The sequence below is a fragment of the Temnothorax curvispinosus genome, unplaced genomic scaffold (genome assembly GCF_003070985.1).
Source record: "Temnothorax curvispinosus isolate PA1 unplaced genomic scaffold, ASM307098v1 QBEX01001795.1, whole genome shotgun sequence".
In the NCBI taxonomy this organism is placed as follows: Eukaryota; Metazoa; Arthropoda; class Insecta; order Hymenoptera; family Formicidae; genus Temnothorax; species Temnothorax curvispinosus.
The window spans coordinates 27,341-38,820 of NW_020211575.1; the positions used below are offsets into that span (position 1 = coordinate 27,341).

Below are 11,480 nucleotides of genomic sequence, written 5' to 3' on the forward strand. Positions count from 1 at the left end.
GTAAGCATCGGCATTACCTTCGTTTTCACCCGAACAATATCAGAAAAGATATTTATATGTACGGTAAAAAATTTTTAGTTGTAGCCCAAAAATTTAAGGGGTGCAACCACCTCTTTTTTTATAATCATTTTTTTAAAATATTATTAATGTAGTTAAATAGAGGTGCTAATATCATGAAACTTTTGTATAAAACATTTTTGAGATTTCGAATACTTTTAGAGATATATATAAAAAAAAGCAAAAAGTCGCTATACAATGGGAGCTTTCCAGCAAGCGACAAAAATCGTTCTATCTTTCTTTTCTTTTTGCAATGAGTAACAAAGACAAAACGACACTTGTGTCGCTTGCTGGAAAGCTCCCATTATGAGGGGTGATTTCATCCCTTAGAATCGTTTTTGGGCCGCAACTGAAAATTTATAAATTCGTCTATTTATCCCTTCCTCCTGCATGTGTGTAAAGTTTCATCAAAATCAGAATTTTCGGATTTGCGAGGTCCCCTTGTTAGTCTATTTGTGAAAATTGATTTGGACTCTTCTTTTGAGATATTCCTCGTACGTAGGGAATTATCCACGCTTTACTAATCTCGTTGCGTCACTTTTAGCTATCGACGGAACAATCCCGGTCTGGAGCAGGCCATAATCGGCACTGAGCTTCTCCGGTTGGCGGGGGGCCCAAATCGCGGATGGTATCCCACCAGGAAGGCGAATCAGCCGCGACCGGCATCGATCGAACATCTCGAGCGGCTGAACAACGCCTATGACGCGCGACTACCGAGCACCGGAGACCAGAGGAAGCCGCTGACTCTGCCCACGAACATCACACCCAACAAATACTTCGGCCAAAGTAAGCACAGCTCCGCCTCCAGCACTCGCGAGGCGCTACGGAGGGTCACTAGCTTGCTCATCAAGAAAGGTAAGCGCCGGGGATTCGCGCTGTTAGAAAGAGAAAGCACCACGCCTGAACGTTCGGCGCGTGGCATAGTCGGAAAACACGACGTCGTCGGCGAATCTGAGACTCTCTAACAGGCCCCTATTTACGTTCAAGATGGATTTCACGGTCCCGTTTTCCGTTTTCTTTTTTTCTTTCGGCAGTGCTATTATGAATTCAACATGCGATCAAACGCGCTTCCAATGACGCGCGTTAAATAAGATGTGCGAATAGACACGACGTCTTGACTTGAGGCTTTGAAGAATTATCCTCTGATTAGCAGTGCTCGTAATAGTATTGCTGGTGGACCGTAGAATGTTACTTGGAACGTAAATATGGACGTGAATATCAGGTATCGCCGTGAAAAAGAGATATTGTATAAGCGATCAGTGACAATTTTTGTTCAACCATAGTATATTAGATTGTACATTTTTTGTTATTTTGCATTTATGAAAAGTTATTTAGTTTATTTAATTATGAAATAATTCGTTTAAATCTTAAGAAAACATCTCTTTATGTCAGTTTCTTTTAGATTATATATTACTTTTCTATTCATTATTATATTTAAAAAAGAATTCTTATTAGATCAGTATGTGATTTTATTCAAAGAACATTACTGAGAATTATAATAGGAAAAATTTCGGAATAATTTAAAATTTATTTATTTAAAAAAATGAGAAATAAATTATAAATATATCTATGATATATTCTATAATTTTTTTTATGCGTTTTATACATTTCTACAATAAAGAGAAGGTCAATAATAGCAAATATAGCGCATGTAGTAATACAAAATAACTTAATTATTTAATAACTTTTTCCATTTATATTTAATTTAAAAAGAGTAATATATATCTTTGATTGACCAATTAATACTTTTATGCGATTGTCATTATCGCTTGAACAAATCACTTACGTCGTGTTTCCTAAAGATTTCGCTATTTGAAAGCCCGTAATTTTTGATAAGTAACCTGTGAAAGAGTTCTCTGACTTGTATCGTGTGTGACCTTTCGTGGCATTTGAGTGCCACTGATTTAACGTCTCATTCTTTAACATCTTGGAATGCTTGCTTCTAAGTAACTTACTATTGCTACACAATCATTAAGAAGTTAATTTATGTCTGTGCATATATGTTAATTCTAACTCAATGTGTACTCGATGTCCTAAATAGCATCAATGATGAATTCGTGTAAAGTTTGGCGTGAAAGCATATGTGTCATCACACTTTCCATTACTCGATGTAGATTGAAATATGTAGTACACTTTTCAGCGATCGATCCTTAAACAATTTAAAAATTCTTTCCTTAACTCACACGCGCGCAGTAATTTTTCTTTTTTAAATCTTTTTTAATCTTTTATATTCATATTGCCATTTTTTCAAACATGTATCTAACTTCTCTGTATCTCTTTCACACATATATTATCCATTATCTGTTGCATGTAGCATTTCTGCAGTGTCTATATAATCTTTCCCGTAAAATAATCTTTGCCATAATTCTTATATTTTATAATTTTTCTGGAACGTTACTAATCAATTTATTACTTCTTGCAATTTAATAGAAATAAGCTGCATGTCCAACATGTAGTTAAATACAAAAGTGTGTTGTGTGTAGAAAATTTGATGACTATTAATAATATTTATGATCCGCTACGAATGTTATATATATGCATAATCCGATAACGCAAATTGCATCTTTAGTAGTTTTTAGATATATTTATTCACACGACACGAAAACTTTAAACAGTTACGAGAAAGATAATTACCGACTGTTGATTTTTATCAATCGTCGATAACTCTATTCACATTTTCAGTTTTATCGACGTAAGACAGTATATGCTAAAGTACTTTAAAAATGTTTTTCGTTCTCACCATTTTTTCATACAATTAATACAATTAAACAACAAAAATAGTAATAAGTGCATGATCAATTCTTTAGAAACGAAATGAATATGATCGTTTTCTAGCAAAAGAACATGTTTATAGACCAGTGAACTTTATATTCGAGTATGTACATCCTTAGTATATGTATTCTACAGATACACAGGGTATTATTGCTGTTGGGATCTATTGCTAAAAAACATTAAATACTTCGATTCCTCGCAATCCTCGCAACTTAGGCCCAGTTCAACAGTGGCCAGTTAGCTTAACTACTAGTTAAGCTAACTGGCCACTGTTGAACTGGGCCTTAGAGTATAAAAAAATTTGAACATTTTTATCCCTAGAATCTTAGAGAATTCTGGAGATTATTTCTTGATAAGTGGCTTTACTGTAGGGTCCCCTCTCCTCAACAATCGCGCGACTTTTGTTGCACCACGTGTTTTGCAGACGCTGTAACGTGGCGCTATCTAACAGCATTACAGCGAGTGATTTTCCAGTTGAATGTAACCGACCTTGAAAGCTTGTCTGTGCGGTAGAGAGGGCGGCAAGAGGGAGGGAGAGACAAGGCCTCGGCCATGTTACACGTTGCGAGCCGTCCCATGCTCCTCTATCCTAATCAGTAACGTAACTGACGAAACTAGCACCCCTCTTATCATATTTTTTCTTCGTTTCGCGCAAAGTTCTTCATCGATTTAAAAGAGTTTCAATCTCAGAGCTTTCCTCAATTTCTGTCTCTTCCCTCGAAAATTAATATAATACATTTCTGTGCATAGATGCTAAACATGCACATATAAAATATTTATACACAAATATAAATACTTTCATACATTCAAGTATAGGTGCTCTTTTCAGTTGTGTTTTATAATTTTCTGTGCAATATTTTGTGTTCATCCTGACGACCTCGTTCCTTTTTCTGGAGGAGCATCAAAGATCAAATCTTTGTCATTATCGATCACGTCTACATGACTTTTCACCGGCACGAATGCGCATCATGTGACACAGCTTAATGCAGTCGCTCGCCTGGTACAGTTACTGGTGTACAAGAAAAACAATGCTAGAAATATACCAAAAAAAAAAGAAACTCGGGGGTCCCGTAGCTACCTGCGCCCAAAACGAAACTTACCTTCGTCTTGGAGCGGGTGAACAAACGCGGGGGGCGCGCAGAAGGTACGCCACATTGTGCGTGGGACATCCCCGCGCGCGCAGCGAGCGAGTGAGCGGGTCCGCTGCCGCTGCCGCTGCCGCCGCTCCGGAGGTGTCTCCTTCACACCCGAGGGTTCCCGTTATTGATTCGTCCGACGGAAGGTTCATCCGCGAATGTTTCCGCGTCCGCCGATTCGGTCGCCTGTGCGCCAGCGCGCGGCTCGTCTATACACCTCGTCAAATTTTCAGGCTCTCGCGCAAGTCGGACTTCAGACTTGGAGAAAAGCACTACACGGAATTACGAGAGGAGGAGGGAGAATAAGAGAGAGAGTCTGATTTGATAGATGCAGTCATTTAAAAATCTAAAATCCGGATGCCCCGAAATCGGTTCTAATTCTGGAACAACCCTGCTTCCATTATTCTTTTAATTTGATAGAAATACGCAGAGTGTATATCTGTATAAACCTGAGACGCTAATGAATTTTTGAATTATGAGTGGTTGAGCAATAGAGGAGAGATATGCGCTAGTTTCAAGAGTGCACCGAAGACAGCGAAAGTTCTCACTTCTTCGGTCAACTTCTAAGTAGCGCTTTATTTTGCAGCGGACTTGTATTTCATTGTTATTGCATCTTTCTACTCGTTCGGATGGACGCAAAGGGACTTCTTTTCCTCGCGCTCGCGGCGTATCGACACCGCACTCTATAAATAACCGTTAGCGATAACGTGCGATTTAATCCATTCACGACATTGTGCCGCGCTCTTTTTCGACGGGAGTCGCTGCTCCCGTCTGTCGTTCTAATAACTCGACGAAATTATTTATTACTCCCAGCTATTTCTTTCATGCGTGAATTTTCTCGTCAATATTTATCCAATAAAAATCTTGGATGGATAAATATTAATTTATTCATTGGCTATTTACTTATGAAAACAGGTTTCAAATCGAAATAAAAAACATAGAACTTTCTTCGTTCAACGTCCTTGTTTTATTCGCACGTGTCGCAAAAATATAAATATAGATAAAAGCGTTACACTTGTATTTTCACTGCGCTTATTATTGTTTCCACGAGCGATTATTAGCTTTCTGTAGAAGAAAGTTAATGATAAGTTACTCGTCGACTTTTCACAAGAGCTTCGAGAACATTGAAGGACATTTTCCGGACACGTTCGAGAGAGGATTAAAGTGAGATTCACTCTTAAGGCAATTGTTGCTGATATATTGATCTTTTTGCGCGAATATTGGATTTTCCCGGTAAGGTGATTTGGCCTTATTGATTTGCTGCGTGAGTATAATCCCAACGAGAATGACCGTATACTTATCGATAAGTTTGGCGTATGCGTGCGTGTCGAAAGCGTGATTTGTACGTGCTCGATTCGCACGTACAGCCGTCCGGTCCTTCGGTGAATGATATCACGCGAATTCGCAGTCAAGGACGCGGAAGTCCAATTTAAGGCGGATGACACAGGCGAGCTAAATATTGTTGAGGAGCAATCTTGCAATCTTGCAATCTTGCAAACTGCAAATTCGAAAAAGGAGCACTGCGTCCAACAATTTTCAAACTTGCTCACTCATTCCAATATTGATCTTTCAAGTTTATAATTTCAAGTTTTGTAAAGTATAAAGTTTATCTTAACATTTGGGATTTAGCGGTATCTTCGAAATGCCACCTCTTCTCCTCGCACAATTTACAGAAAAATGATTTAAAAATGACGTAATTAGTTTAATTTGTGCTACAAAAATTATAATTTCCAAGAAGATCGCTATGTTTGAAGGAAAATCGTTTATCAAACTCTGCAAAGACAAATGAGATTAAATATCAAAGGCTTAGACGATTAATAAATCAACTAAAGAAAATATAGAGCATAGAGCTGCAACTGACAATGAGTGTTAACATTGAAACATTGTATTTATAATAAAACTAAAACTACATATAACATACGTTTCGGTCTGTTATCAGATCATCTTCAGTGTAAAATTGATAATGTTAAGGATTAAAAAAGGATGAGAATGAAATATATTATTCACGATAGTTGACAAAATAACTATCGAAATTCTTTAATATTTTTGTTTGGGAAAAGAATCTATTTCAGTATATTTTGCGACAAATGTGCGCTTTTATCCAATCATGTGTTGCAGCGCCAGAATAATTATTTCAATTAGTATCTCTACGAATTTCGGCAAGTGTAACCATAATTTCGGTCACACGCCTCATTATGAAACTATTATGAAATTATAGGCGCCTTCTGCAGCTTCTGCAGGGAATGACCGAAAGGGGGATGTTTTCCGATCGGTTAGTAGGTGGTGGATGTTGGTAGGTGAACGAGGCTCGGCGGGGGCACGAGCATCCTCTCGTCAGGGAGAGGTAGTGGTGGCAATCGTTACTCCCGTCTGCTGGTCCGTCTACCAACCCCGCGGGCGGCGGGGCGAATGCTACCCCTGCACCCGGGAATGGTATGCGCCTCCATCACGGTCGAGCATTCACCGACCTCGACGACGACAGCGGCGACGACTGCGACCTCGAGAGTCGGAAGATACGCGTCTCCCTCGGTCGTCCACACAGAACCGACCTCTTCGATATTGCGTGAAAAACTCAGAATTTTTCAGAATTCAACGTGAATCAGTGTGAATTGTTGGACAGTCGAAGAATTCCTCTGTCAACCGTTTAACGGAATCATCTAACCGAGTCAGAATTTATTCACGGATATTTTTAATCGTCCTTGTATCTCCTTCTTGTCGTTAATATCCCCACTTTACCGTAGTAACTTTACCGTATTTTATTTTATCGAGAAAGGACAGTTCCTCGACGGGCGATATTACTCGCGCGATATTACTCGTCTCCTCCTCATCCTCGTCTCTCCCGTTTCATTTTCTCGAAAGTTTTCCGCTTCTTTCATCATAAAGAAAAATATCGACCGGCCGAGTATTGCTTCTATAAGCGGCACTGCAATACAAAATTATATTACCGTCTTGAAAAATTTATGCTTTTAGGGTGAGTTAATGAAAGATTCGAGAAGCACCGAGCAAATGCATTGTTTCGAAGCGTCGCCATTGACGGAATACGTTGACGGTTTTCCAATTAGCGGTTGGCTGAATAGAGCAGATGTACTTGTATGCAAGCACCATTACCGCTGCATTAAATTCGCACGTTCAAAAGCATCCCCAAATCCACATTTTCGAAGGAGTTGTGCAAGTACTGAACATAAATCACTACTTTTGCTGCACAGAAACGTCCCTGACACGCGGAGTCTCTGACTGAAAGTATCTCTTTTGTAAACGAACAATTGTATTTATATGGATCGTTTTATACGATATTATCTGACCGATTCAATCAACTGAAACCTTAGGCCTGTTCTTTTTAGCTGAACTCCTTGCGCGGTTCATCTTCCCTCTTTTTCTTTTCACGTTGCCATGGAGAGAAAAAGAGAAAAATAAACCGCGTGCAAGAAGCTCAGCTAAAATTGCTAAAAAGAATCCAGTATCTGATACATATTAATTAATGGAATTTGCATGTATATACAATATATTTTCATTAATTGATCACAAAAATCATTATCCACGCGACGAAGCTAAAACATCTCTCTATATCGTGAACTTTTTTAAACGTCTAAAAGCTACAAAAAGTGATTATTCTCTTTTTCAATTTTTTTGACTGTATAAGGAAAAAAGTCATTGTTTACCTAAGTGTGACGGTCTTACCGCGACCGTTCGATTCTGCGGATAACATTTTGACGTACGCGATAAGCCACACGTATTGGACCGCTAATCTGTGCAATTTACCGCAACAACGTGCCTCGATACCGGTTTTATCGCTGAGGTTATGTCGAGTTTATAAATTAAAACGTCGTCATCGTCATCCGACCGATACGAGAATATATCGTAGCGAACACGTTTGGCGATCGAGTCAAAGTAATATTGTGCAGTGGTTACTTTAAAATATGTATTAGATAAAAATGCAAAATATTATATAAGAATGAAATAAAAATCCAACGATCGCGAGAGAAAGTTGGCTATTACCTGGGAGAACCTGGGACAATCTGGAGAATATTTCCCAAAATTATCTCCTCGACGATTTTGTTTTTATTTTGCAAGTAGCAAAGTACTACTTTCTTTTCGTATCAAAGTGTTACATAAGTTATGCTTGAAATTTTTGCATAAATCTCGTTTTGTTTATAAAAATAGTTTTTTAATATTTAAATACTGACATCTTTATGTCATTTATGTTTATAATAGATTCTGTATTTTTTTATTTCCTGGAGATAAATAAATGAACATTTTGTGTGTGTAATATTTTTGTAACTTCATTAAAGTTTTTACATAATATTTATGAAATTCTATTAAGATTCTTTTATAATTTTTCTAATCTGTTAAAAGGATTTAATTAAAACGTTATCTGTTATTTAAAACACTACTAATTAATTTTTTCTTTATCATCGTATAAGTAAGAAAAAGAATTACGAAGTTTAGCAAAATTTAGTCCATTTACTGCTTTAGACGAGAATACTCGCACGACGACATCGCCCGTCAGATGCTTTAGACTTTAGACGAAAGGAACCTAGTCAGATTCTCAGAAGTCAAGTCGTAAACATTGTAATGTTGCCCTTTGTTTTATTCCATGCTTTGGAATTTATCATACAGAAAAACAATTTAAATAAATTAGTATTTTTTCTTTATGCATTTTTTCCTTTTACTTCTCTTCTTACTTCAAATATTAATATAAAATAAAACATTAGTTGATTAAACAATCTTGATTTTTGGTCATGTTTGTAGTCAAATTATGAAGATTTGCTTGACAAACTTGCGGCCCAAATTAACTCCAAAGCGTCTAACGGACAATATGTAATATCGTCGCTAGTATTCTTGTCCAAAAAGCAGTTAAAGGGTTAATTTATTCTTAGATTTGAATAGACATCCTGGAGAAATAAAGAAAGAAGTTTTAGAATTTTCTCACGCTAGAGAGAATATTTCGAAGAGAAGAATTCCTCGAAAACCTTCAGGACGCGCGTCCTATCCGTCTGTGTTACTCGGATATCGTCACTTTTGGTTTGCGGGAATATCTCGTCTTGGACATCAGTGATGATTAGATTTCCAGAAAGGCGAAACAAGGTCGTTCTCGTTTTTTTCCCCGTCGAAAGTCTAACGCGCGTCGACGCTGCCCGACGCTCTCGCATCCGTCCCATTAATTTTGTGACGCGGCGCGGCGCGGCGCGCCTCACGCGGCGCGTTTGCGCTCGCGTGAGACACGGCAATCGCTGCACGTGCCGTTAGTCATGCGAACGATGAGCTCTCAGTTTTCACGGTCGCAGGTGGATAACGCTTCGAGAGCCGTTAAAGAAGGCGCTCGACGACGGAGAGCCCGCGCTCCTTCGTCGAAACAAATAGACGGCCGGCCGATCCAATCGACGCGACGGAGACGCGACGACGTACCGTTAAAGCCGTACCGATTTCTCTCGGCTTTGCATTTCGTCAATTCAGCTCGGCCGACTCTTCTCCATCTGGAGAACGATGCGCGATAAATACGTGTCGTTTTGCAAGAAGTGATTATCGATGATTAATCGATGAATAATCGTAATTCCGCGGATTTACGATTAATCGTCGTATGTCCATTTCTATCAATGCAGTTTAACTTTAAGCTTAATTTAACTTACTTTTTTTTATTCTTAGAACTAGAAAAAGATAAAAAGTAAGTTAAACCCAGATCAAAGTTAATCTACATTATTCGTAATTGCAAAATACCCTTTATTGCATGAGCTTCTTCATTGTTCGGAAGCTCCACACGCTTTTTCGGTGTAATTTAAAATTATCTTCTTTTTTCACGATTGACGAGTATGACGCGACGGATCTTTCACATAGCTCCCTCATTCATCTTTTTAGAGAAGATACAATCGCTGCGCGTGCCGTTAATCATGCGAATGATGAGCTCTCAGTTTCCACAGTTGCAGGTGAATAACTCTCGAGAGCCGTTAAAGAAGGCTCTTCGTTTCTGCACTTCGTTTCTGCTTTGTTCGCGAAAGATAAGGAGAGTTCGAGCGACGTCAGCTCGATGTAACCATGCGCAAACCTGCACATCGCGACGGATCGGAATTCTTACACGCCATATTCTCGGAAAATAAATCAAGAAAAGAAACTTGCCGAATTTCCCTTTTCGCCGCAGTATTTCAGGCCAATATTTAAAATACTTGAGACATTTAATTTGCTGTTTTTTAGTTTAATAATATTAAAGCGCGATTTGTGCGATCAATTATTAACGATTATCAATGCTTACGGCTTAATTGTCGCGATGAATTTACCACCACTCACTTGATTTTATCTAGATGAACTTCACTTTCGAACTGGAAAGTGGTGCGGCCGTAATTACAACATGCAATTACATGGTCGGGAAATTCGGCTCGCTAAGATTACCTCGCGGCTAGCCTCGCAAGCGGACTGTTACATTATTTATAACACCATTTATAATGTAGTACATGCCGTCAATAATAAGAACTTAGCAAGAAGTGGAAGAGACTTTTACTTCGGAAAGAGCGCGTTCTCACGATGAAAAGTTGGTCGTCATTACACATTTACAATTGTAACAAACTCTTTCGTTCGCATTTAACTTGTCTTAGTTGATAACTTAATGAAGAATAACTGAAGCGCAACTTTTATTCCAACAACTGGAAACAATGCGTTTAAGTGCGGCATTTACGGTTCATTTATGTGAAAAAGCGAAGGTGATGATAGCGAGAAAAAGTTGATAACGTTCGTTAATTAGACAGCCCGAATTAATCTTGAGAATGAGTTAATTTAACATATTTAAATATATGTGTAAGGACACACGCTTTTAGTAGAAGTCATTGTGATCCCTGTGAGAAAATAAACGATACATTTATGCCGCTTAATTAGGATACTTGTCAGATCTCACGACTCACATGCCACGTATACATAGAGTTCTGAAGATAGTACGTTTTTTTTTTAACCGAAATCAGAATTATTATGGGAAATATACTTAATCGGGCAACAAAACTTCAATATATGAATACAGTATTGTTATAATAAAAATAAAATCCAATTCAACCTGTCAAACAGAGAAAACCAAGAATTTCCTATTTTCATTATTATTATTATTATTCATTATTATTGTTCCGAAAGATTAACTGTTAAAAATTATCCCGTGATTAATAAATTATCAATACCTCGACATCCATATTAAAAAAAATATCTAAACTTCAAAATGTTTCGCCAGTTTCAATAGGATTTTTTAACCCATTTAAGCCTAAGAAGCTTAATGTCTTACACACTTTTCTGTTTTAAATCCTCGATTAACTCGAGTCACAATAACACAATTTTTTAACCGTAATTAATATTTAAGGATAAAAAGAGCTACTCCTTTTTTGAAAATTTAATCGGCAATGAGATAAGATATCTGAAAAGGAAGATACAAAGGTTAAAAATGAAGATTATCAAAATGACTCATGTTTTTTTATTGACAAATATTCAACCACAATAAATGATTTCGTCTACTTTTTTTGTAGAATAAATAGATATAATTATTATTGG

At 37.7% G+C, this 11,480-nt stretch overlaps 1 protein-coding gene across 1 annotated transcript in view; it reads left to right on the forward strand.

The window, feature by feature from the left end:
• The window catches only part of LOC112468612, a 57,018-nt gene that overhangs the window by 23,501 nt on the left and 22,037 nt on the right, over positions 1–11,480 (forward strand). The window contains exon 8 of the mRNA XM_025037871.1: positions 602–912. Within this exon, the coding sequence (XP_024893639.1) occupies positions 602–912 (311 nt within the window). The remainder of the gene's footprint in view (positions 1–601; positions 913–11,480) is intronic.